Genomic DNA, 27,600 nt, shown 5'->3' with positions numbered 1-27,600 from the left:
AGCTCACTGTGCTGAGGCACCGTGCATCTGAGATGCCGTGCTGGCATTCAGTTCGCATATGCACATATAAACGATATTCACCTTCAAATTCCAGTTCCGTTAAACATTATACCAAGCTTTCAGCACTTTTGGCCTATACCAACAATCTCTACCACTACTGGCAGCAAAACGAAAGAGCTTCACCAGGATGCTGAAATCAATGAGATCATAGGAGCTCGTGACTTGCTCATTGATGACGACTATGAGTTGTTGCTGACCTTACCACGTTTTTTTTAGTTACCACGACGTTTTTCTTGATGACTATCTATATGCTCACTATGAGTATCTTGCTCGTGTTGATATTCCCTGGTTTTGCTGGGATTGTTTGATGATTGGTCGATTCAGATGGTTGGACATGAAGCGTGGCTGATGGAAGGCAATCCATCGTTGTTTGTTATATTGAGAAGGAGACCTGACGTCTAAACTTTTACGTACCTCCCCGATAAATATGTGTGATATCTGCACAACGTGGTTGTTACAAAGTACTACTCGAAATTTAATCCAGCTCAATGCAGATTCCAAGAAAGGTTTCGTTGAAAGTGCTGTGGGCCCTTGAGTAATAAACCAAACAACTCTCTTCATACGAATCCAATTTAACAAAAACTAGATACTTTCTATTCAACTCGTTAAACACTGCGAGAGAAGAAAAAAGGCTACATGAAAAGCCCAGTCAAATCAGCAATCCTACTAGCATCAGTATGGGGTTTACTCTCGGCATCTCTCGTCCGTCTACTAGTCTCACTCTCCATCCTCTTCTTTCTATCAACCCTCGTAGCAGTAAGATCCTGATAAAGTGGATTGACCTGTGTAAACGTATCATGATACACGGATGTCCCACTCTGCCATCTCTTGGTCGATGCGAAACTCTCAATGGCTTCGGATGACGCCAATAAATCTGCGGTTGAATCCACTTTGGCGAAGCCTGCAGTCCTGCGTTTGAGGAGGAGGAGTTCTGGGTCTGTGGGGTTGAGTCTTGAGTGTATGGATCTGAGCATATAGTATGCGATGAGACAGGCCCGGTATAGGAATCCTGTGAGGATTAGGAGTATGCCGAGTGCTGATGCGGCTAGCGAGGTAATGGCAATGAGGTCTCGACTCGAGTCTGGCAGTGTGACTGCAGATTGGACCCCGAGGAGGATTAAGGTGGCGATTTTGCATAGTGTGATGGATGCGTTGACGTGGTTGTCGGGGTTAAAGGCGTATGGTTTGAGGCCCATGACGATTGCGAACCTGTAGAGTAAAAGCAGCGTTAACGTCGACATATTTACTATTTTGGCTTCTGAGAAATCAGCTCTTTTTGCTCCCTACCAGAAAACATACAAGACGATTTCACACGCAATCTGCAACGATGGCATCTGTCCCAATGTAGCAAGAAGCGTAGCGGTCAAAACATTCTTGAGCAGCACGAGAGCTGCAATCATCACCCATTCTTGTTTGAAAGCACCGTAAAAGAAGCCTAAGAGAAAAACCAAGAATATCAGTCTCCTAATCCCTTTTGAGGCGGATGCTATTCATTGTTTCGACTATTTACCATATTTGAGCCTGATGTTCGTATCATGAAAGAGCTGTTCCGTCGTCGATCCCAACAATACATACAGGAGAATCGCGATGGGTATGATATCGAAAGTGATCAACACCATTATAGCAAGTCCTGTCAACCAATAAGGACTGATGCTGATCAATGTCAGCTGTCAAGTACAAACAAAGAGTGTTACAATATGATTTTGAGAAAGGCCAAAAAAAGCAATAGAATGTAAAATGACTAGCATCAATTGCTAAACAAGCTTACCTGATATATCACAACAGCCGTAATTTGCTGTAAAAATAACGATACAGAGTCAGCACTTTCAAGTCGCCTGCCACAAAACAGCCTTCACTATTTTTTTGTAAACTCAGCAACATTACCTGATTGAAAACAGCAAACAATATTCCCAACACGGCGGTATAATATCGAAACACATGTTTTCCATATCTTGATCCCAAACACTTGCACAATTTCAACATTTTGCATGTCAAATCCACCATACAAAAGATGAGCGTGACGACAGCGACAACTGATATCATTCCTGCGAGCGTGACGTAGAATAGGTGCCTATTGAGAATCATTAGCAAGATTTGTTGAGGTGCTTTGTTTTGTGATGCACACAAGGCCAAAAAACCAACTGTTGACTCAAAACAATGGATTTTCAAACCTACTCTGGAGCTACACCAGCCAAATACGCCCACCGAGCAAGACTCCAGTTAGCAATGTTAGAGGGTGCACTGTAGGAGGCAGTAGCTAGATCGGACACAACGTCTCGTTTACGAAGCCGACCATTTATTGTTCCTGTTGCTGCTTCATCTGTAATTCCACTGCCCGAATCCAAAACTGATGGGATATACGTTTGTGCTGATGCGACAACGATTGGGATGGTGAATGTCCCAGTGCTCCATTGGAAGAGGTTTGCGTATACTGAATCTAAAGAAGTATAGACGTAGTTCAAATGGTTGGTTTACGTAGTTATCGGAATGATCACAACGCGAAAAATACGGAAGCTTCCAAGTCACAACTTACAAAATCCAGGCGTCTGAACACCAAGCATACTAGTTGTAGCAGTAAACTGCAACATAGACACCGCAGCAATCACACCAACACCTCCAAGTGCAGCACTACCAGCACTACCTCCGGCAACTGCGGCAACTCCATTCGTAGCTCCAACAACACTTCCAGTAACAACAGAATGTATCATCGCAATACCTGCGCCAACCACGGTGGTGCCGACCGATGCTGAAGTTATCGAATATCCTGCATCAGTTACGGTTGTAAGTGATGAGTTTGCTATTGGTGTGTCAGGAGCAGGGATGACGGGTTTGAAAGTTCCATTAAGTACTTGTGCGGTTGCGTTTACGTATGGTTGTTGTGGTATTATTGTTGTGGTGTTTGATGTGGAGGTTGTGTTTTGGGTTCCTATTGTTATGTTTACTCGTGTTACTGATGTTACGTCGTTCTCTTGTGTTTGAATCTATGAAAAAAGTGTCAGGGTTGCAACTGTGCTCAAAGAAAGCGGAACGAACGAGAAGCAAATGTACCATGAACTGCCAAGCACCAGAGCTAGCACCACACGACCTAGCAACCGAACTCATATTAAATCCAATAGACGAAGTTCCATTCGTAGGAACAACCACATATGTCCCCAAAAACCATTTTGTCTGATTACCCAAACTACACGACTCGACAAGTGTAGCATTTATAGATGCCGTCCTATTAATGCTGCTGTTGAAATTCGTGAATGCTAAAGACATCAAACCACCATCCAGAGTGTATAACATGCCACCCGATGGTGGTGTAATAGAGATCCATCGTGTTGAGTAGATGAACGTCAATGTGATGGAAATTGTGCCTTCCATGTTGTTAACGGAGAGCTGAGATGTATTACACGTGATTGCTGATGAATTCGACAAGTTGAAACTGAGGGAAGCTTGTACTTGACTGGAGTTTAAACTGGCAGAAAAAACGGTTATAATGGTTGAAAGCAGAAAATGCTTTTATGGCACCTACCTTGCCAAATGTATAACACTGCCGTTACAAGTACTCTGATCTAGCGTCACATTCAACGGGAAATCAATCACGTTTATCAAATTAGCAGTCAACAACTCCATGACAATCAGTTTAGCAGTAGTATTCGACATTCGTAGTGTCTTGAATGAGAGTGATGGAGCTGCAGCTCGGATATTGATGGTTTGATTAGCTGTAGCGTATCGAATGCCGTCCCAAAATATGGCTGTTACGAGACAACCATTTCCTGGTTGCAAGTTTTTCACATTTAGTGAATTGAAACTGGCTGTATATGTTGGTGGCCAGGACGTTTGACTTGGAGGGACACTAAATCATTGTTGATGTGAATTTGTTTCGTAAGCCTTTTTTGCACTTGTCAAAGCACGAAAGTGCTTGTTTACCTGTAAATAGTAACATTTGAAGAGTTCGCACAGCTTCCTTGTATTGTCAGCGTTAAACTCGACACGTTGAATCGAGAGCCGGCATTGTTGAGTGTGCTGAGGAGCAACAAAACAACCGAATGATTCAATTGATTTAATCATTTGAGAACGAGGAGATGATTTCCATACCTGAATGTCATGTTCTGCGAATAAACAAGCGGACTCGTGTACTGCATAAGTGATATCACAGCGGGCGCCTGCATAATCACAATCACAGAAGCCGAGGTACACTGATAAGCCGTATCACAACCTGCGGTCACATTAACTGTCCTCGTCAAGTTAATCAACTGACTATTCAGAGTGGCAGCACTCAATTGCCCAAACGTCGAAAGAACAACCATGCTAGAGGCACCATTCGGGATAGCTGTTACAGCTAGTGTATATCCAGACAGCCAACCACCAGCAGGATTGCTTTCTTGTTCACTGACTCTGATGTTTAGAGAGCCCATGGCTGATGCTCTGTCGACTCCAGTTACGAGGAACGTGGGTGTTGGGTCTCCGACGTAGAATGTTGAGAGGAGGGGTGTCATGTACAGGACTGGGGATGTTGTAATTTTGCCGTTTTGCGTTAGGTTTATGGAAGGGATGTTGAAGATTAGTTGGTAGCTGAAGATGGAGTTTGTGTTGCAGGTGTATGTGACGTTGGCGTTGCTAATCCATGTATTGAATGTTGTGTAGAGGTATTGTTCGAGGGATGTTGGGCTGGTATGTGTTGTAACGTCAATGTCTGATATGTTTGTTGTCCTACAAATGAAATGAGACGGGATCAGTTCGTGAACATTGAAACTTTCCTGGTGCGATTTGTTGCATCTTCTGCTTGGACTACCTCTGAACAGAATATGCCGATGTCGAGGTACACCCAAAACTGATATTCAACGGAAAACTAGTAATCTCAGAAGCCCAAACATTGTCCAGCTTTGCATACAGCCCAATCCCCATATCCATTCTTATAGAAGCTGGTGTCAGTATCGTCATGGCCCTCTGCAAATAATTGACCGTCATAGATGCCACATGGACTCCCGAATTATCAATGGCCTGTATCGTTTGTCCAACACATGGATATATAACAGGCAAAGAAGTCCATTCTGGTGGGTAGCTGTAAGGCATCATTGACCACTTATACGTTCCGTTGTATGTCTGCCTAGTCCACGTCCACTGTGTGAAATCGGTGGACGTTATATTCAGGGGGCTCACGTTTCCTGAGTTGTCGACTAGGTTTTGACTGGATAGCCATATTGATGAGTTCCCTCCACACACAGTCTGGTTTATGACTAGGCTATATCCCTGGTCGATGGATGCCATTGCGTTACTCGTTACAGTGTATGTAGCGTTGGCTGTAAAAGTCGTTGTTATGAAACAGAGCGTAACAACAAATACCAAAGAGTTTGAAGCGTTCACTCACTGTAAGCAGTCTGATTCACCACTCCTGACAAGACCACATAAGGCTGCGGCCTGATATTAAACGGCGAGATGACATACGTATTACTCTGTGTGCCCATATTGTTAACCTGAACATTCATAGAGCAGTTTGCGCCATAATTCCAGCTGCGAAGAGTGCTTGATATGTCTACTTGAGCCGACTGAGAAAAGGGTGCCATTCCACTTGGAGTCAGGTTCACGTATTGAGGCGTTCCGGGTGAACAAGGCCCTGTGACTTCAACAGCAACAGTTGTGAACATGGGTGCGAGGCCAGAATCGGTGGCAACACTATGGTCGAATCCGAGTTAGCTGCTGTAGAATGTGAGAAAATCAACAGACATATACTTGAGTGAATAAGTCCCATTTCTAACAATCTCGGGATAGGCCAACGCATTGGTTGTCGTAATAACAGCACTCTGTATTGTGAATCCATAGCATGCAGGAGCTGCTGCGAAAAGCACCCCCCACAATGCTAGAATTCCAGCTTTCCTAGGCTTCATCGGTGCATTCGAAATAAATCGAGAAAGAGGAGAAAGAAAAATCAAGTAGAAGACTGATAGAATTTGGCAAACCGCTGCAAAGTTTAAAATCTTGGGAATGCTTCTGCGGAAGGGGTGTCCTGAATCATGAAACCTCTTTTCGATGCTTTGCCACTATTTTCCGCGACTTTTATAGTGAGATCATATCACATACGGTGTCTCGTGATATTGGCCTAGGTAAAAATCACTAGTTAGATTAAGAAGATCCAATTCACGTTTGTTGAAATGGACGCTAATCGAATATTTGTTTGTGTCTTACCATACTTGTGAAGTGAATGAATATCCATCGATATCAAGCATATGAATAACCAAATCTTCAGTTTGAGCGTGAGACCTGTCGCATTATTTCGACCTTTGTCCACTTCACAAACTTTCGAAATCTTGAACAAGCACGTCGATAAGAGCAGGCAACTGACAGTAATTAGCCACAAATATCAAGTCTTTATATTTCTTAACACGTTAGTACGACAACAGGAGGCAGGTATCTCTTCATCAATCTGTCCTCTTTCCTTTGACTTGGCAATCACACATACCGACACAGTGGACTTGGAGGACCAACGTTACCAACAACCCACCATGGCAAAAGCCAAATACCCACCACTCATACATTTCCAGACAGTCTCAACCTTTCTAATACGCTTATTACTGGTCTCTTCTCTCCTTACAACAACAGTGGTGGGTCTAGGGCTATTCGAACCTGCTGGTGCCCCATACCTTTGCGTCAGGCCAGATGTCAGAGCAGTTGGATCTGGCTATGCTGATACTCCAGCTTCAACGAATTCAAGACTTGGGTTTAATGCTGGTGTCTATCATTTCAGTCAGAATCTCCCAAACACAAAGTGAGTTACTGATCATTTGGAGCGGTGCCTGGTTACGTTGGATTATTCCTTAAACGGAGTGTACTTGCGCGTACACCGTCTTGGAGGCCTTGTAAAATTCCCGTGTGTTGCAAGTTGCAGCAATTTGCAACTCCGCCAACGATTGCAATTGAATGCAAGCTGACCATACCTACTTTCTGTTAGCTCGCCTCTATTCCCAATTGGTGGACAACTTATTGCACCAACAGGGCTATTGGACGATACAGCAACAGACGCCATACTAATGCTCACCTTATATCCCATGCGTCCGGGCTCGGCTGATGGCATATCTGGTAGGTAACGCTATCAGATGCTGTCGCATACGTCGTTTCTTACACAGCACGCTATCTAGATCTCACGGACGCCATGATTTCAGACCTGGCAAACCAACTGGCTGCATTAAACAAGTCAGGCAGACGAGTCATTGTACGACTAGCAGCTGAGATGAACGGGAACTGGAGAGTGTGGGGCCAAAAGGTAGTCCTGAAGTGACATTAAGGCATACGATGGTTTTTTACTGTGCTGACTGGGCCAATTCGTTGTTGCAACAGCCTACAGCATTTATACCTTTCTGGAAGAAGGTGGTCACTGCGGTACGAGCTGTAGCACCTCAGACAGCGTTCTTATGGAGTCCCAACGTACGAGGAACGACGGCGTGGACGCCCGCAGCTGCAGCTGGAACTCCAGATTTCATTGCAATGGATACGAATGGAGATGGTGCTGTGAATGCTCTTGATGTAAGGTTGAATTTGCGTGATTCAATGAAAATGACGAGCCTAACCAATATACTTTTGGAATGTAGGATCCAGTATGTATTCTCGGAAGATCAAATTTCAGTTTTCACATTTACTCACATTCGATTTCTCCTTCTCTATTAAGTATACACCATTCTATCCTGGTTAGTGTGTCCTTCCCATCGTCGAATAATGACCCGCATTTACTTACTCCTCTTCATAAACTAGGTGATGAATGGGTAGATTGGGTACGAAACCGCAAAGACACTCTCTATCTATAACGTGACGTGTGACGTAATGATTCTAACTTCTCAAACGATCTAGGTTGGATTAGAAAATTTCTACTTTGGTCTCAGTACAACCACTCCAGCAAATGTCCTGCCACCAGCCGGCTTCTTCCAGGCTTCTATACGAGGATTCGGGCCGGGAACCAGCTCGTTTGACTTTTACACTATGTTTGCGGTCAATCATAATAAGCCATTTGCTTGCAGTGAGGTAACAACTTGATTCCAAGTCACATTGATTACAAACTGACGCAAATGTAACTTAGTGCCCAGCAGTATTTTATGGTCCTGGTCCGTATGTCGGAGCTACAGGAGTAGCCAATGGTGCAGGTAAATCACGAATGTTTGTACTCTTGATCCGACACCTTCTTTATGTCATTTCACCAACACTAGGCGAACTCCCCATAAAACAAAACTGGTGGCGGCAGACAATAACAAATGCATCAGTCCTCTCCGTCTTCCCACGCCTAAAACTCTGGGGCATGTTTGAATACGCAGTGATTGAAGACGGCGTATTCAAAAACGATCAAGTCTTGAATGCATCAAACCCAACAGGCACACTATCTGCCTTTTTAGCAGATTTGAAGAGTAGTAGCATATCGTTTACGAATGCTAATGCTACTGCTGGACATACCACTAGTACTGCATGGGCGACCAGCACGCCGGCGACTGGGTCGAGTAGTTCTGGTGTTGCGAGGAGGGTGTGGCTGAATAGTTGCTGGAGTGGGTTTGTGGTGCTGCCGGTGCTTGTGCTTTTGCATTATTTGTATAGTGGATTGTGAGGGATGGAGACTTTTGCATAGGCTTTAATAGATACTAGTAATCTCATAGGATATATTTGGACAATGGTCCATGAGGCGAGTGTGAGAAAGTCATGGAATTGCTGTTACAAATGTGTACATGACAGCATATACCAGTCATATTGATGTGATTGTATCCCTTCAGTATCTCGCCTCGAGTCTATAATTCCAATGCGGCGTTTTGCAAAAGATTGTTTGGCTGAAACCAACACGCAATTAGAGGCCTCTAATACAACGTTGCCTACATGCCAACGTAATACTCCATCGAGAGAAGTGGGAAGAGCGCCAGCTTACATGCCGGGCACTTGGCGTTATGCCCTTGAAGCTCTTCAGTCTCTCCTTTGACAGATTTACCCCCTTCAATCTAGGATCCGGTGCAGATTATCGAGACGAGCTAAATTGGAGTGGTGGGCTGTGTGGGCGTTACTGATGTTGTTCAGTGTTCGTATATCTATATTCTAGCGTTAAGGAAAGACAAGGATATTTTACAAACTGTTCCAATAAATAATGATATCACATATCCAAATTGATTAGATCTTAGCGATTGATGAGGAATTATGTTGGGCGCTTCTGTATCACAGCTGGCATTCTCCAAACCCCAAGAAATCCTGACGTTACAGAGCTTCTTCAGCTTTCACATCCGACTTTTTCTCTTTTTTAAAATAGTATGATGCGTTTGGGTGATTCTCTTGCATGATTTCCCTTGTAGCCTTGTAAAAGGCACTTGTCTTGTCCTTTTGATCTAGCACACATTGTATGCATGTCCTTGCAGCCTGAATATAGACAATGGAGACATGGTGAGCAACAAAGGCACAGTGTTGAGGAGACTTGGTGATGAGAAGGGTTTTACATGTTTCGTGCTCCAGAACCTGGTAGTCAAACGTACGTAGATTGTCAACAAAGAAGTGATGGTATATGGCAAAAGAAGTTCAGCCTACACCTGAAGCATTGCTTACATTGTAGCAAAGGCTCCTCCACTGACAGCAGCGATACCTTAAACGAGCCCAAAGAATACCAAGGTCAAAAAACAGATACAATATTTCGAGAGAACGAGGTTCAGCCACTCATTCATTACCCCAATACGACAACCATCTTGGATTCTTCTTCCAGTCTAACGTGTACCTGAATCGCAAAGACGAAAAGAATCCGTGGTAAGTATATCATACGTTGCAGATTCCAAACATGGAGCTGTCCGTGTTATAACGCACCAGGCTACAGTACCCCATACCATGCTATTAGATAGCAGTATGACCTAAATGTGGAAAGCTCATGAGCGACAAAAAGATGCCGCTACACCAAGTTGGGAACCAAGATTTCACTACAGCACATATCACGACCACCAATAAATCAGTATAGGATCGGTTTCAAGCACGACACGTACAGGAGGAGACATATTGTACCATTTCAAACAAGCTTGTTCTTCTTCATTAAGCGTGTATTGTCGTGATTGCACCCAGCCATTTAGATGATCGAGAATCTGGTTGGAAGAACGAGAGCAGAGTAAGTACATCATCATAGATTCATTGGATGCATTGCAAACAAAATGAAAGCTGGCCTTTATACCTTCTTTTCTAATGACATCTCAGAAGCTTAGGCCCTTCCAAGCTTTTTTTTTGTTTGCTTTTGAAGCTATTTTCGACGAATAAAACGAGTTATAACTGATTCCAAACGATTGATTCACTTTCGAATGCACGAGGATGGATGCTTACCGGGCTTGGATTCCTCTAAATGGTAAGCTCAAGTGGAAGATTGACCAAACATTCAATATTGGGGAGGTTGGACTGCTCTGTGATGAACAAGCATTTTTCGTAGTCTGACAACAACAACAATATACAAAAACAACAATCATGATTAAAACAACTTGTTATTGGAGCTGTCTGAGAGCATCATCCCAATGTTGAACGTTGGAATTAGGTGAACAACATGTGGAGTCGGAACCTGACACTTCTGTTTGCTCTATCACAGCTAGGATGAGGACTTCTCTATTTCAAGGATCCACGACACTATCGAAACAATCCAGCAGCAGACAGACTCGTCTTCTTTCTCAACATCCCCAGTTCTGGCAACACTGTGTGTTTCCGATGCCCCTTTTGATCATTCTCCAACTGTTAGTTGTGGCTTGCTTCTATTGACAATGACTTTACTTGAATTCTTGGTGGATTCTGAAGTCAAGCCCATTTGTGGGTCTAGGAAGATTGGGATTGTGGACCTCAGGTGTCAGGTCCATGTCGTTTATGAGGTCTGTGAATTTACATACGACTCCCAAATGCAGTGTTTGTAATGGTTTGTAAGTATTGGTTTGTTTTGCTCTAAAACAAAGCACACAAAAAAATCATCCGGTACATGGTCCCCATGTGATGTATCCCTTGTTTGAACCGCTCGTATACCACGCACTCTAATTGTATCAGATGATCGGTTTTTCAGATTTTTTAATGCCAGTGTCCAGGTTTGGTACTTTGAAGCCTGTCGCAGTACGAAAAGTACCATCCCTTCTTAGTTCGCTCATACTCTCATACCAGCGTTCTGTCAATGTCTACAGCAGTGTTGACAGCTCTAAGTCAATACGAAGAATATCATGGACGCGAAAACGAGTTGAGGAGCTATCAAGCTCTCATTTCCGTATGTCGTTTTTGGCGACAGTTTCAAACGATGAGGTTCTCTCTCTATTCCGTATCCATACTACATCACTACCGAAACAATCCAGCAGCAGATCGACTCTTCTTCTTCCCCAACAAAATCGGCTCCCTAACACGATTAGCCGCTTCAGGAACCGAGGGCCTCCTCCCACTATTCACAGTTTCGGATCGTAGCGTGTCTAGACTTGTGGCTTCCACACTGAATGGTTTCTTAACACCGCTGTTTCCACCAATGACACTGTCCCCGCGCCTGCTACTGATTTGGGGCAGTGATGAGCCCTTTGATAATGTAATGGTGATGTTGTGTGGGTTTATGGATGCTGCTCGCGATGGTGCTCCAAGTGGTGGCTTGCTATTATTGTTAGCAATGACTTCAGTTGAATTCTTGGTGGATTCTGATGTGAAGTCGATTTGTGGGTCGAGAAAGATGGGGATTGTGGCGTAGAGATCGACGCGGATGTCGTTTATGGAGTCTCTGAATCGAGATAGGACTCCCAGGTCTGATTACAGGATATTGTTAGGATGGTTTTTTGTTAGTAAGGAATTCAAGCAAAAAGAGCTACATAGAATGTATAATGCTGTCGTTACAACTCACTTTGTATGGCATGTTTAGCATCAATCCATTCCAATTGTATGGGATGGTCGTATTTCAGTTTGTTCAGTGCCATGTCTAGGTTTGGTACTTCGAATCCTACATACATAACGCAATGTGAGGAACCGCACGTGCAAACTGCAAAAAAACGTGTTCGCGAACGTACCAACAGACAACAGCCTACTATCACTCGCATTCCTCTTCGCCTTATGTGGCTTGCTCATCCTAGAAATAGCTTCCGATTCCTTCTTCTCAGTAAAGCATAACGTACTTCCAAACTCCCTTGCATCGTTGCCCATCCATGCGTACATCATGTGACTTAATCCTAATACAAAGAAAAGCTCAGTACATCCAACTGTGCAACGAAATAAAGTTTGCAATGCGGCGTTATACATACCAACAACGATATCCTCCTCATCAACCCTCCTAAACCCAGTCTTTTGCCTCCCATCACGCCCACCCTTCCCACCCAGTCTAGCAGCACCAGGTCTCAATTGATCCATATCCATTCTGGCTGGATCGACATTGACATTATTGCTGCTGTCGCATGCAAACAAGTTTTCATAGTATTCTACTGCATCGTCCATTCGTGCTGGGATGGTGTAGTATGCGACTTTACCATACCACTATAGAAAGGAGGGCGAGATTGAGGTCATTGAGCATCACTTGTATTCGCGATCGTGGCTTTGTTCCCTACCATTTTTTTGCCACGAAACTCATTCAACTGTGAATCCGTCAGCTCCATTAACCGGACTTCGATTCCTGATGGGTCCAGAAGTATGCAATAGCGTAGTTCTGCGAAATCTTGGATTGGAATGTGTATGTCGAATCCTGTGTTCAATTAAAGTCATGGTCAGCCAAAACAATAAGCAAATATGAGAGACAATGTCTTTCGGCTGGGAAGTGTCTCCTCGATACATACCTCTATTCTGCATTCTCTTGACTATCCTGGACAACATTTGCACATAGATAACCAAATACTCGGATTCCGCCATTGTCATATCGTTTTTGGATGCATGATCTTCATTCGTTTTTGATTTCGATGGTGGTAGTGGAGGGCCCATAGTCTTTGTTCGACCCAAAGAAAATAATGGTTTAAGGAGTCGGCTAGTGCAACACAATCAACCACATCCCACAATACTTGAGCTTACCGAATCATGTTCAAATAATATGGACAGCAGATTCTCATCCGAGTCTGATGCGCCTCCAGCATTTGAAGTAGCGAAATTCATGCAAATCAATGTCTTGTTTTGTGGTAGTTCAGTTGTCCATTCGGCGTGCATTCCGATTGTAGCGTAAAAGTCTAACGTCTTTTGAACATCTAACATATAAAGTGAGAGTGTTGGCATTTGGCATTGATTTTGAAAAAGCACGGCCAAAAAATATGAGGAAAATGTTCTATAATTGTGGCCTACCATAACATCTAAACCTCAGATACTTAAATCGAGCACGCTCTATAACACCAGAAGATGCATTTCCTGCATTAATAACTGAGACCGCTCTCGACGCCATGCTGCTACGCGCTTTTGCGTGCTTTTTTGTGATGCAACTGAAAAGTGCAAAAAGGCAGCCTTCCTTGCTAGATAATAACAACACACGCGGTAGCTAATAAGACAAGACACATAACATTATATAGATTGCAGTCATGATGTTAGCAGACAAGACATCCCAACGGACCCCGCTCAATCCATCATCGCTGGAATTCGCATATTTAGAATATCAGTTACAATTATCACTGCATGCTTCAACAGCAAGGATACTACAGGCATTCTCTATATCGAATCCTCACTTGACCTCGCAGTTTGATCGAAGATGCAAGGTATTCACAGCTGTTGTGTAGCTCGTTTTGCGTTGGTCAAGCTTGGTCAACATCAAACACATTTTGAATGTTGGGCGCGTTTGGGTTCAATTAGCCGTATTAACCTGCGAATAAATAGATTCTGACATACACATATTTAATCCTATTCTTAAATAGGACGTACTATCACTTCCATCATGGGTCGACTGCTCAACACTCGCTGGTGGAAACTCTGAAGATGAGGTCCTGAGACGTGGTTTCCAGTTGGGTGTTGCTCCCGCTACGTCTTCTGGCATGAAGTTTAGTGTTGGAAATTTTAAGAATTCAGGTATGTGATCATGTTGAATGTCACGTTAAAGCGCATCTTGCAGATGAATGAACTGTTTTTTTGTCTACCAGAAAAAACACACGGCCCAAAACATCGTCGAATGCTGCTATGCAAGATTGGAGTTGGGAGAGCGTATACTGCTGATGAGGCTCGAGCTGAAAAGGATTTGATTCCGGATGGTTATGATAGTTTTTACATTGAAGGTTGGTGCCATTCACAAAGGAAGAATACGATGTATTTAGAGCTTTGTTAAAAGAGATCTTTTGGTGCTAATGACGTCTTTTTTTCACTTATCCTCGTATTGTTAGATCCAAAGAGAATCGCCTCAGATGAAAACAGGCATGAATACTACATCAAGTCTTCTGCTCAGGTATGTGTTGGTAGGTACTGGTAGTGTTTAAGTGTGACGTTGACTGTGAGGTTCAACACCTTGTTAAGTCAAATTGATTTTGTTTAGATACTGCCTCAATATTTGGTTCACTTTGAGTTTGATGCTACATTGGAAAAGAAGTCGCTCGAGGTAACGACATACCGAGATACAAAGTGCCTTTTTGTGGTCCCTGTGGCTTATTCCCGTAACTTCATATCCAACAAACTAGAGAGTCAAATGTGCAAACTGCGAACAAGTAGACGCAACAGTCTACTGCTCAGCAGACTCTGCCTCCCTCTGCAACACCTGCGACTCCCAACTGCACAACTCCAAAGTTCTCTCTCGTCACATCCGCACCCCAATCTCAAAAGGCACCACAGAATCATTTGGAACATGTCGTCACCACGCCGACAAATCCATTGAATATTTCTGTTCCCAATGTCACATCCCTGTCTGTGTGACTTGTAAGATGATTGGAAACCACGCAAATGGAGAAGCCAGTAAACATAAATTGGTTTCGGTTGCTGAAGCTTATGATACTGTTATGGTAGAGTCGAATGAACGGGACCCAGTGCTACAAGGACGAAGACTGGAGATTCAGAATCAGATGGCTGCTGTTTCGGCTAGGGAGAAGGCTGTTGAGAAAATGGGTGGGCATGTTGAGGTGCTGGTTGAGGAGATGTATAGGAAGGCGTTGAGCGAGTCTCGTGGGATTGTCAAACGCAAGGTAACGTATACATTATTTTGAAAATTGTTTTTTTTCGCTTCAAGTCGCCTTTCTCGCGCTTCTGGCGAGGCCAAAAACTTACTTTGGTCTAGTGCAATTGCTCCATCATGGCACATATGTCTTACATATTCTCGTTCAACCATGCACTCTGTATACAGATGGATGTACTGCGAGGAGACGGTCTCGAACTCCGCCGCCAACTTCAAGAAATCGAAAGACTTGAATCCTTCCTCAAATACCAACAGGCTGGAGACCCCACACAGTTCCTTTTCAGTTGGGCAAGACATCAACAAGTTCGATCGGAATTACATGATTTCAAGCATTTCCGTGATGATATTGACGTGCAACTTGATATGAAGGTATAACCCGGCAGTACTGGCGTTTTGTTTGTCGCCGCTGATTTTAACTTTTTCACCCAATCAATAACAGGTCACAGGAGGCATTTCAGTCATCATTGATCCAACTGCTGCTCAAAATGCCGCTGTTGCACAGTCCATGAGCAATTTATCTAATTCGAATTCGAATTCGCCTATCAAGAAACTTCAGCAGAAAGTCTCGTCTTCTTTGAATGTGAGTTCATAGTTTTTCGATACTGGCCTTTTTTAGCTTGGCCTAAACAAAACCTTACAATTGTTCTCATCTAGGCTCCAACAAGCAACGTAGGAATGGGACTTCCTCGTCGTGTACAAGAACGACGTACTCAGCGAAGAACTTCCGTACGTATCTAATGGGTTTGTCAACTGGGCAAAAACGACACGCGAATATAATGGAACAGTAATCACAGATTGCTAACTACTTCATTTCACTTTCCCCACAACAATAGGATTTCTTCTCAGAAACATTGGGAGCACTCGACGGCATGACAGTTCAAGATGATGCTTCATTCTGTGGAACATTTGATCAAGACTAGGGCTACGTTGTGTACATGTTCTAGAATGACACGATCAGCCTTTTCTTTATATAAAGACCATTTCTATTTCAAACCTGTGTGCGATGTTTCTTCATGTATTTTTTGTTGGTTGAAGCTGTCTGCCTATTCTTTGGAAGAACATGAATTCTAACTATTGGAAATTTCATGAGGACTACCTGCTTGTGGAAACTGGAAACTGTAAGACAGCGTATTTAGACGAAGTTTCCAATTGAGTGCTACTGTCACGCAAGGCGAATGCAATGGCGTGCATACAAGCTGCCTTTTTGCTAGTTTGTTGGACGAATGCTCCAAAAACGAGGAACCGGTTCTAAAAGAATTGCTCAATCGTCGCACATTTATTTTACACTTTCCTTTTAACCAACCCACTCTACTTATAGATGGACGTACTACGAGGAGACGGCCACGAGCTCGAAGATTTTAATTCTTCCTTTCTTCCTTAAATGCCCACAAATTGGAGACCCCACACAGTTGTACTCTTTATTTCGATAAGAAATCAAGGAGACGTCAAGCATTTCCGTGATGATGCTACTGTTTTAACTTTGACGTGGCTGTATGGTTATGAATTATCTCGAATATTTTTCCGCCGTTGGGATTTCTGACTGAATCTAAGACAACAAGTGACAGGGAAAAGAGACATTTCTGTCATTGTTGATCTGACAGCTGCTCGGAATGCCGCAATTGCGGCAACCAATGACAAGACAAGGCTCTCTCCTTCAACTTCGAACTCTCCTGCCAAATGGCTTAAGCAGAAGCTTTCATCTATCAATGATGAAGTACTCTGTGCCACTGCTCCGTCGTTTTGCGTTGTTTCGAATCCTACTTGAATCTGACAAAACAGGGATTGGGTTTGCACATAAAGTCCAACAAGCAATGTGGGAAAGGGATTACGTCGTCGTGTACAAGACCGACGTACTGGTCAAAGGACTTCTTGCAAGTGACGTGATAGCAAAAAAATGACGTTGTACGCCAATCTATAGTAACATCTACTACGTCACTTTTCACGAAATGTTAGATTGCATTTCAAAGTAGCTGCACTTGATGAAATGCCTCTTCCTCTTATTTCATTCTGAGTGGAACGCTTGATCAAGACCAAGATATCCAAAACCAAAAGAATACCTCTTTTTGTTATAATAAGACCAATTTATTTCATTCAAGTATCATTGTTGCTATATTCGTCCATTCCTACCTCTTTTGATTTTATAAGCTAGCTAAATTACGTATCATTCACTACAAAGTTTTTTGTTGTTGTTTGGGTTGTTGTTGGGGAGAGATGACACACACATAAACACACGCGAGCATTTTAAATGTAGCAAATAATAAAGAGTGAGAGAAGAGGGTCATCGACCTATATGAAATGAAAGAAAGGGTTTAAAAGAAGTCAAGCAAATAGAGCCAGGATCATGTCATTCATACACGAGAAACAAACGCACAACAACACTACACTTACGAATCCTCTTTAATATCTTGAGATCATCGTCATCTCCTTGCTGTTGTTGATGCAACTGAAGCTGTTGTTGCTGCTGCTGCTGCTGTCCAACTCCAGTCATGGCAGCATGCAATTCCTGAATGTGAGCCCGTAATCGTTCATTCTCTTCTTGTAGTGCCACATTTCGATCAGACAGTTCTTGTATTCTGCGTATACAAAGGAAGCCCGTGTGTTAATACATCTCGCGACAACAACAAAAAAAGCGACTTCTAAAATGGGCACGCAAAACACTCACGCTTGTTCACAAACCAACTTTTCCATAGTCCACTTCTCGATATTCGCGCCCTCATTATCCCGCAACTCTTGAATATACGTAACAGCCCTCTGCAATATCCTCCCCTTATTCTTTTCACCCTCAGGCACCAATTTCGCCAACTCGTTAATCCCATCATTGATTGCTTCCCTACGCCTTCTCTCAACCTCTTTATGATTCTGTCGTCGTTGTGCAACCCATTCTTCACTCCCAACAGGTGATTTCGCGTCCTTGGAATCAAGTTCGTTGACATTGTGATTGTTTTTTTGGCGTGTTTCACGGTGTTCTTTTGTGATTGACGAGGAGGATGATGATGTGCCGTTTGATGTGTGGTGTTGTTGGATGGTGGAGGTTGTATTATGGTGGCCGCCGTTTCGCGTACGTGATGATCGGGTCACGATTGTTGCGAGGCCTACGCCTGATGTTGGGATGTTTGGGTGTATGTTGTTGATGTTGTTGTGTTGGTCGTATATGAGGTTTTGTTGGAGGGATGTGGATGGTTGTGGAGATGGAGTGTCTGTTGGGCCGCCAGAGTAGAGAGTGAAGCCTCCATATTCTTCTTCTGCGGATTCATTCCTGATGATTTGAAACGACGAGATGTTAGTTATGTTTTATGTTTTGGTGCGTGCAAATGCGCAGACGACGAGTATGCCATGATTCCCCAACCCAACAAGCAAGCAATGCGACAGAGTAATCAACTACCTAGAATCCTATATTTCACCAAATAAAGCATGGTCAGTATATACAGCGACAAAGGTATTCACAAAACATGGTCGCCAATGGGAACACAAAGCAACAAGTCCAGAAAAATCAAAATGTTGATGTCCCCATGAACCCACGTCCAAATTTCGAACAATACGCAAATGGATTCATTCAATGTACTGCTCTCAATGAATTTCATCCACTCCATCTTTGCACTAGTAACTTACTTGCTCTTCCATTCTCCTTTTTTTGTTTTTCTGGATGGTTTTTTTATGTTGTAACTTGGCGGAGCGATTCGTCTATCAATACAACATGTTAGAGCGTTGTATCGTATGTCCGAGCTTCACATCTATTCACTTACACTGCTTATTGCCTACAAGACATTCTCAGAAACTTGCTTCACTCGACATGTGACTTTGACGAAAAACACCTGACTCGTTCCTGGTTTTTGGCAGCAAGAGTGTCAACGCGAACAAACTGAGATGCGGACGTGGTGTGTCAACATATTTTCGCTAATATCTTGCTACTTTCTTTGCTGCTACAACTAGATGGATAAATATACGTGTTTTTTAGATGTTCAATCTAGAAGCGCAAAAAAACCGAGCACCATGTCAGCATCACGAGAATTACTTCTAAACATCTCAACATTTCATGTAATCACAGCTCTCTTACCTTCCTTTGGCAGCACTTCAATCTACGATGCAAAAAAAACCGAAAATCATATCAGTATTACTTCGAAGCATCTCTACCATTTCATGTACTCACAGTTCTCTTTAGCTTCCTTTGGCAGTAGTTCATTCTCCTTTCGAATCACTCCCATGTGCAGAATTCTATCCCCGGCCATCGCAACAGGATTGGAACTGCGTCCAATAGTCTATAATAACAAATGGTGAGAACATGGATACAAGAAAGCACAAACATCCCTTCACGTTGATCCACTATACTCACAATCCCAGTACTAGTAGCATAGATCTCATCGACAATATTCCCAAAAATATTCTTGATCCTAGCAATCAAATCACCCTTCTTGACAAAAGTGTTTACACCAGGATATACTTCCAAAACACCTCCAGTCTTGGTGTAAATCCAGAACCCTTTACTGCATATAACGGTGCTAGGTGGCATTGGATTCGGTTCTGGTGGATCAGGAGTAAACATGCTCAAGTAGCCTAGTATACGCATCACACCCATATACGACCACTGCACATACTGATTTTGGAAAAGTTGAGGATTACCAATCTCGACTGTAATGGCCTTGATTCCAAGCGTCATGGCTGCAGATCGTAAAGTACCGTCTTGTCCAGAATTATGTAGTATGATTTGTGGTTGTTGGAGTTTGGCTAGTGTGGCTGATACGGGATCATTCATATCACTACGTACATAGTATGAATTCACTCGTCCAAAACTTGCGGTGTGCAAGTCAATGAGATATTCGAATCGGTGAATGATTTTCGTCATGAGATTGTGTACGTATATGGTGGATGCTGTTCCTGTTGGTGAGCCAGGGAAGAGACGGTTCAAGTCCTTGCCATCAGAGAATTCTCGTGTGAAGCGTAAGTATCCTACTACGTTGACACATGGTACTGCTACAACCGTCCCTCTCAGTCGATGTACATCAATGTCTGTGATGACTCGATGTATACATGGTACTCCATTCAATTCATTTCCGTGAATGGCTGCAGTGATTCCAACCTAGCATAGTGTGAAGAAGGTGTGCGTCAGCCGATCAGCTACTTCATTTTTGGAGGATCAAGTTGATGACGTTGATCAGCAAAATGCAGTCAGAAGCGTCACCGACACTCGAAACTGGAAAAACAATCATTATACACGTACCACGGGCCTAGAAAAAAATGATGTTAAAATCAGCAAAAAAGATGGATCTGATTGACAAATATTCAGGGAGTTGAGTCTCACCCATCCTCAGTCCCTCTAGCAACAATAACAGGCACTCTCAACCATTCAGACAGCCCCTGCTTCATCATATTAATCCATACAGTCGATATCTTGCCCACAGGAAACTCTTCAATGTCAAGCGTGTCTCGAATAACAGGCGGTGGAACATCCGACTCGTTCACATAACGTGCAGACATTGACGGCGGTCTGTAATGTCTTGCAGAATCCCAATATTTCACAGCGAGATTATAATTATTAGCAGCATTTGCTTGACTCAAATCAATCATAGATGTTTGCGAGTTGGACATGTTAGCCAATGATCCATACGTGGTCAAGAGTGGAGATCCAGGGTCTCCAGGCATGGGGAAGAATCCAGATTCCATACTCCAACTAGGTTGGTCATCGTATACTATTATGGATCCTTTACGTCTAAACGGGTTCCTCATCATGGATGTATTACTGGTACTGGCTGATCCGGGTGTTTGTATTGGCGTAGCATCTCCACGATCTTTAATGATATTGATTTGGAAGATGGCTACAGTTGCGTCTAAAAATTCAGCCTCGTCTACAGATGAAGTGACTTTGGTTACACCTTCTATACCCAGCCCAGCCTGACCATAATTACGACTCTGTTGTACTGCTGCAGCTGATGTCGCATCAAAAGCAGAAGCAGAGGTTGGCGGAGACGCAATTGGTGTCATTGCGAAATCCGTAGGGACTGAATCATCAGTCCTCTCGCAAATCAATGTTTCGCCTTGATTGACTGTTCTAGCTTGTCCATCACCATCAATTTGCACGTTTATAGCTCCTCTAATAACATATACAATGGTAAAGTTACCCAATAGGATTTTGGATAATGCTGCTGGTTTTTTACTGGCTGCTAGTCGTGGTGGACTTCCTCCTTCTAATGGTGGTAGGTCAGCACCGTCTGGTGATGCTGCGTATGCAGTAGGTGATCCATGACCTCCAGCGCTACATCCTCCTTCGTTTGAAAAGCCATGAGGACATATGGTTTCTAGATTTACAGTTACCAAGGTCCTTTTACGATGAGCTAGTATAGTCAAGTGTCGTAATGGAGGAGTTCTGACGTGACATGTTGTAGGTACTTCACCATTGTATGTATATGGTATCAAAGGCCTTAACACCACTGCCGTCTAGTTGAGAAGTTTGTGAGTTGACGTTATCTGATGAGCAAAAAAGGACTTCATGAAGCGAATAATGTTTATGTCATCGATCCACATATGGCCTCCCTTTCCAAATACACAACCTCCATTCCACACGAAGCAGCAACAAATAACGAACGACCAACATTTGTCCAACAAGCCAAAAAAGGAGCTGGCAAATAAAACGATGAACTGTGGCAAATCCCCCGTTGATCTTCACTTCTCAAAGACACCGTCTCCTCTCCATGTAAACCACCACTGTACTCGAACATTACCAAAGACCTACCTCATGATCATTATGATGCAGTAAAGCTGGCGGATTCACCAAAGCCTTCTGAGCAGTCATTCCATCTTCAGGCAGTATAACCAACCCAATATCATAATTGGGAAAGACCGAAAACGAACACGTATCCTTAACCTCACTCATCGACAACCTCCACAAGAAATCATCTCGTTTGCAGTCCCGACCCTCCGGTCTAATAGCAATTTCAGTCGTCTCACCAAGTCCGTTCTTCCATGCCATGGATTTATAGTCTGTAGATGAGAATACTCTGATTTTAGGAGCATTTGATGAGGACGGTGGTTTTGCATGAGATGCGTTTATATCTTTGGCGATTGATCCTGAGCGTGTTGGAGCAGATCCAGATAATGATGGGAGGATGGATGCGATTGGGAGAGCGGATCCGGGGAGAGATAGGGCTGGTGGTGCTTCCTTGTCTCGCATTTGGCCTGGATTGCGAGGCGAGTTTGTTAAATGCTGAGGAGCAACGGGGCCAATGGCTTTAGGTGGTGTATTGCCACTCATATTCTATGATATAAATCCTAATTAAAAGGATACAGCGTAATCGTCTATGCACTCGCCAAAACCTAAAAGTACGATGTTTGGAAAGTTTTGATCAATCTTGAAATCTTGAGTCACCTGCGAAAAAGAACCAAGAGCGTGACGGGTATGGGTTGTTTACAATGAATTCTGTTTCACATTCCGCGATCTTCTATTCAAATTAACTACACATATACCTATTGCCACAATTACGCCTCGCTCGTACCCCGTACAATATTCTACTCAACGTCAATAAAGCTGCCAGAAATGTCTAGCTTCCCGTTTGTTTCTGTCTCTACATGCTTTTCAAAGCGACGTACAAGCGACTTTTGCTGCCTAACTACCTCACTGTCTGAGATATCACTCACAAAAAACTTGACGCGCTTAACACCTGTATATTCTAGTATGGGAGCATCCGCGCCACGAGCAATCACTTCCTTGATGAGAAGCTCGCCGTCCAAATCACCTGTATCCTCTGGTCCAACAATCAAAGATGCAAGCTGTGGCAGTTCTTTGATCAAGCGGTACGCATCGTCATGATACAGCAGATCTACTACTAGGCTGACTAGATTCGGGAATGTTGCGATGATATCTCCACCTTCCAGCGGGTTAGATCCAAGATCGTCATATGTCGATGCTACCAGAGTCGTAACGGAGATTCGTTGGCGAGACATTAGGCCACATGCGTTCAAGGTACCTCCTGACATAGTTATGGCCTCTAAATGAGGGAATTCAATGTCCTTCAATAGTGCTAACGGAATCGGCTCATCCTCCGACGAGATCTCCAAAACACGCAAGTTCGGGCTCTTTGCTACAAGATCGAGCCATAGATTGTCAAAGCCTAGAAGGCAGGAGAATCAGCACCAATCAGTTTTTGCTCCAAAGGAGATGTACATATCGAAACAGGTGCTCACCTTCACGGAAATTGATAACTTCCAAACTCGTTCCAAGCATGTCAATCCACTTATCATCCGCATAAACCACAGATTCTACATTAAGACTCTTCAGATTCGTAAATGGCAACATCCCAGGTTCCATTGCAATCCCAACGTTCTCCAATTCCAGTGTTTCCAACGTGTCCCTGCTACCCTTCAGCAAAGAACCCCACAGAAGCCTACTGTTAGAGATGGTATTCGAAGGGCAAATCCACATAAAGTTACGAAGCCTCCATTGCCTCAACGCTGCATATAAAAGCTCAGGTATAGCACCAGAACCATCAACCCAATAAATTTTGGGTGTTGATTTGGCTAGTGTCTCCCAATCGTTTATAGAGAACCGCGCGAGAGAGCTATGAGCTCCCACTATGGTAGCATTCAATTCGATATATGTCAAGTTGGGTACTTCAGTGGCTGAAGTCAATAAAATAGCAAGTGTTATCGTGTTTAGACCAATGCCATCCAAGTTTTTGGCGAGGCCTAGTAGTAAAGTGCTAATTGTTGTTGACCTCTCCTTACTAAAGGACATGAAGAATGTTAGAATAGCTTCTCAAAGCGCAACATTCACATCGAAAACATACTGTACATCGTCAAAAATAATGTCTAAATCCAGCTTCTTCACACGAGACATGCAATAAGTAGTATTGGCAGTAGGCTCATTTAGTAGCAAATACTCGAAACCAGCCAAGAATTCTTGATTGAATGAGACCGTCTTGTACAAATACTGACTGGCGACCTCATTCCAACTTCTAGAGACAAGACAGCAGGCATTCAAGACCGCTTTCTTGTCATCACCGGTCTCTAAATGCTTGAATAGCGAATCTAGTACCAGGACTGGCCAATTTCTTTGGTTCATGATGTCAATACGCATGATGTTGTGATTGTGGTGTTTGGAAAAATGTGGAATGTTGGGAATTCCAATAAGGTACCTTATCTCGACGAGTTAGAGTATATGGAACTTACATGAACGCGTAATGGACGATCGGTGGTGGTCGCCTAATCCTCATGCATGTAAAATCGCTTTTATTCATCTTCCTTTGAATTTGTGCATTTGCAAAAGTCTATTTAACCAAAGAGGTACAAGAGTCTATTTAACCAAAGAGGTAGAATTGGACGCTAAGACATTACTGTGATCGTCGTTATAGCCTCTAATATTCATGGAATATTGTCTCGCTCAACCGCCGCAACAGCAAACTTGGTTTGTATTCAAGGTTTGAAGTTGACAACCAACAGTGTCTAATGAAACACGGGTGAGCACCTAACGGAACAAAAGTTTTCGGGTCGGAATATGAGCTTCAACGATAATTTCATCTTAGTTCTCTCCCAATTTCTTTGTCGGAGGAGAAAATCCACACAATGCACAAAGCTTGTACAAGTGCACGACTTGGACATTGGTCGACCAGCAGATGCCAGCCCATCGTCTTCAGCTATATCTGCGCTCAATATTCCAAGAATCTCGGTGCTTGTTGAGGTTACCGAGCCTCTAAGTTCCAAACCTCGGACGATTCTTTTTGTGGGAGGAACTAACAACACTCATCTAGTAATTATATTGTGGTTCTTCGAGAGATTCCTTCGGCTCTAGACTATCATTTGCGCCACGTGAGCCGGACGAGCTCTTGCTGAACTTGACAGGCCCGATCGCCGTTACGGCGGTTTTGTGGTGGTATGTGTCAATGCGAACTTCCTCGTCACTCGGAATCGCACGGTTCCATGTTATTAAGACCCCATCGCAAGTGCAGACCCGGCGGCAACTCGAGCTGGGACCATACGTCGCGCTTTGAGCTCTGGTCTAATTGGTACCCTTTCATCCTAGTGTGTAATCACCAAAATTGTGGGACAACAGACTAGACATTTTCCTTGGCATAAATTGAAGAATTAATCCTTTACTGTCAATTATTTCACATTTCGAAGGATGGCCAGTCTTTTTCAATTACCGACGATGTGGGTAGCTACCTCACTGAGGTTCTCAACCCCTCTTCAAAATAACTTACTGACAGGCTGTGCTCTCACAAGATCCCTCACCCTGATTTTAATACCTCAATTCAAGTCAGAAAACCGGCGGTTCTTCCTTTGATTTTAGTTGTACATCACTTAGTAGCTTATGCGCCCACATTGGTGGTTGTATCTGACATGGACGTTTGAAAATAAAGTTGAGTTTGACATCTATACTTGACCATCCTTTTCATCTTTTTTTGCGCATTTGTGTCTTCTGATCCTGGTGGCAGTTTCGCCCCTCTTGATACTGGTAATTGATATCCTGTCACAACTTGAATCAGAGTTTAGTATTCGACAGACATATGTAAGACAAGTATGATTGATAATATGATAAAAATAATATGAAGGCCTATATACCCTTATTCTCATACCTTGAATCAGAGGTTCAGTATTCGACAGAATTTTGGCAGATGATGAAACAACTGGCAAAATTTCTTCTTTATATACTCTGATCCAAGCCACATGAGTAATGACTTCATAAGACTTTGACACCTCGAGATAAGGTTGACGTTGACATTGAGCTTTGGCATGATGACTTTGACATACATCTTTGACATCATATAAATACAGACCAATAGACCTGAGATAATAGCAATAGCAGAGATAGTGTATGGGACCATGAGTAGTGATTTTAGGTAGAGCCTATATCCTTCCTTTGCCGTAGGCAGAGGTAGTTGATCTGATGACACCCAAGTGTCTTGAATCAAAGTTTTAATCTATAAGTCACATGTATATAATAATGGATTTGATATAACAAAATAATAATGTTGCTCTCCCATAACTTGAATAAAAGTTTTAGTCGATACGTCAGACTTTCAGTAGATGAGTTCACATCTTGTGAAATCCTGCCTTTTTATTCTTTGATCCAAGCCACAGCATATGACCTACTTATCTGAATTCAACAGTTGGTGCTGACTTGACTTTGAAAGTCGGATTGTACAGCTTCCTCATCTTTCTTTGCGCATTTGCGTCTTCTGCTTTGATTCTGGTGGCAGTTTCACCAACAGCGTTTGATACTGGCCGCTGACACCCAAGCACTTGATACTGCTGGTTGACACCCAAGGATTGAAATGAATCTAATGAGGATCATGGTTTGATGATCCGACTGACACGATCGTGTCACCTGACATATTGGTTGATACAGATTTTGGTGATTCTTGGTGGACGTAAATGACTGTTTAGTAGATATGACACCAGGATTCCATAATTGTACTATACTAGAATCATATTCCGATACTTCTCCTTCCTTTGAGCCCTGTATGTGACTTTCATCATGACTTGCGTCCTTTGGCAGAGTGACTATTGACGAGCTGACCATGGAGCTTTGTACACCAGCAGAGTGGAAGACGGTTCACCTACTACATACTAAATCTACTACTTACTAATATTGCTTTTGATACTTATATGTTCGGTGCAGACTTTCCATGTGGGATGTCAAACAACACATTTGTGTCATATCCTGACATGCTTCGATTTTTCGATGTCTCGCGTTTCCTTTAACTCTTTGTCCATTGAGTTGACTCAATACAGAATTGAAGGATTGTAGATGTTAACCGCTCAACTGAACTTTGACACTCAAGATGGAAGTCTCAAAAGCTGACACAAAATAACACCAGCCTAGGCAAATCCTACAGAGTAGGCTTTGAAGCTGACGAGTGATGACAGTAAGTGGAGAGATGGAGTTAGCAGAGTAGTAGAGATGAGGTAGAAGTCAAATCTGGAGTCAAAGTTTCCGCATAATATTGTCAGATTGTATTGTTTAAGAGTAATAATAAACAATGATCTAAAAGATGCCATAATGATGTAGAATCAATTTTCACTCATAAAATGCTTCCACCTACCTGGAATCAAAGCTTCAGGAAAATTTTGTCAGAGTTTTAGAACATAGAGATTGACGTTGATTCCAAAGAGCTCTGTTTAAGTACTTTGACTCCAGCAGACATCCTTATCTGAACAGTCTCATCTTGATAGGCGCTGGATTGATAGCCTAGGCCTTTGTTGAAACCCCTGCACAGCCACTTGGCTGTGTAGGAGTATAAAAGGCAAAAGATGTAAAGCTTCCTCCTTCATCAATCAACAACAACTCAACGCATCCATCCATCGTTGTTTGTTATATTGAGAAGGAGGTAAGCTATGAACTTGTCGCAACTCAAAGCATAAATGATGTATTAACCTGTAACCCATTTAGAACTAACGTCTAAACGTATGGTGATTCAAGCTTGGTTGGTTGGTACGATTTATCTTGAGAGAAATGATTTTCTCTAAACACTACTTCTCTTACTCTATGAATTTTCTTGTCGACTGTGTAACGTTTAGACGTTAGT

The 27,600-nt window shown here is 43.0% G+C and overlaps 4 protein-coding genes across 4 annotated transcripts; 2 read left to right on the top strand and 2 right to left on the bottom strand.

Annotated features, from left to right (window-relative positions):
• Positions 1-6,548: 6,548 nt before the first annotated feature.
• SmJEL517_g02369 (mannan endo-1,4-beta-mannosidase) lies at positions 6,549-8,629 on the top strand (the record flags this gene model as incomplete). Its single annotated transcript, XM_031168297.1, has 10 exons — positions 6,549-6,811; positions 6,995-7,122; positions 7,182-7,306; positions 7,381-7,566; positions 7,632-7,637; positions 7,709-7,727; positions 7,792-7,811; positions 7,888-8,058; positions 8,114-8,177; positions 8,241-8,629. The coding sequence occupies 10 exons, from the start codon at positions 6,549-6,551 to the stop codon at positions 8,627-8,629; spliced, it is 1,371 nt and encodes a 456-aa protein (XP_031025732.1).
• Positions 8,630-13,520: 4,891 nt separating this feature from the next.
• On the top strand, positions 13,521-16,008 carry SmJEL517_g02368 (uncharacterized protein; the record flags this gene model as incomplete). Its single annotated transcript, XM_031168296.1, has 11 exons — positions 13,521-13,694; positions 13,851-14,001; positions 14,073-14,204; positions 14,310-14,371; positions 14,459-14,521; positions 14,632-14,769; positions 14,841-15,098; positions 15,257-15,457; positions 15,528-15,668; positions 15,743-15,814; positions 15,922-16,008. The coding sequence occupies 11 exons, from the start codon at positions 13,521-13,523 to the stop codon at positions 16,006-16,008; spliced, it is 1,479 nt and encodes a 492-aa protein (XP_031025731.1).
• A 1,358-nt stretch (positions 16,009-17,366) lies between these two features.
• Positions 17,367-18,423, bottom strand: SmJEL517_g02367 (uncharacterized protein; the record flags this gene model as incomplete). Its single annotated transcript, XM_031168295.1, has 4 exons — positions 17,367-17,374; positions 17,477-17,661; positions 17,751-18,344; positions 18,410-18,423. 4 exons carry the CDS (start codon positions 18,421-18,423, stop codon positions 17,367-17,369), a joined length of 801 nt encoding a protein of 266 aa, XP_031025730.1.
• Positions 18,424-19,215: 792 nt separating this feature from the next.
• On the bottom strand, positions 19,216-22,331 carry SmJEL517_g02366 (uncharacterized protein; the record flags this gene model as incomplete). The annotated part of the gene is made up of 5 exons (XM_031168294.1): positions 19,216-19,344; positions 19,419-20,162; positions 20,304-20,310; positions 20,385-21,517; positions 21,813-22,331. 5 exons carry the CDS (start codon positions 22,329-22,331, stop codon positions 19,216-19,218), a joined length of 2,532 nt encoding a protein of 843 aa, XP_031025729.1.
• Positions 22,332-27,600: the final 5,269 nt, after the last annotated feature.

The sequence above is a fragment of the Synchytrium microbalum genome, assembly GCF_006535985.1.
Source record: "Synchytrium microbalum strain JEL517 chromosome Unknown SmJEL517_scf0010, whole genome shotgun sequence".
Taxonomy (NCBI): domain Eukaryota; kingdom Fungi; phylum Chytridiomycota; class Chytridiomycetes; order Synchytriales; family Synchytriaceae; genus Synchytrium; species Synchytrium microbalum.
Note: the sequence above shows the minus strand (reverse complement) of the source record. Positions and strands in the feature narration are given on the sequence as shown.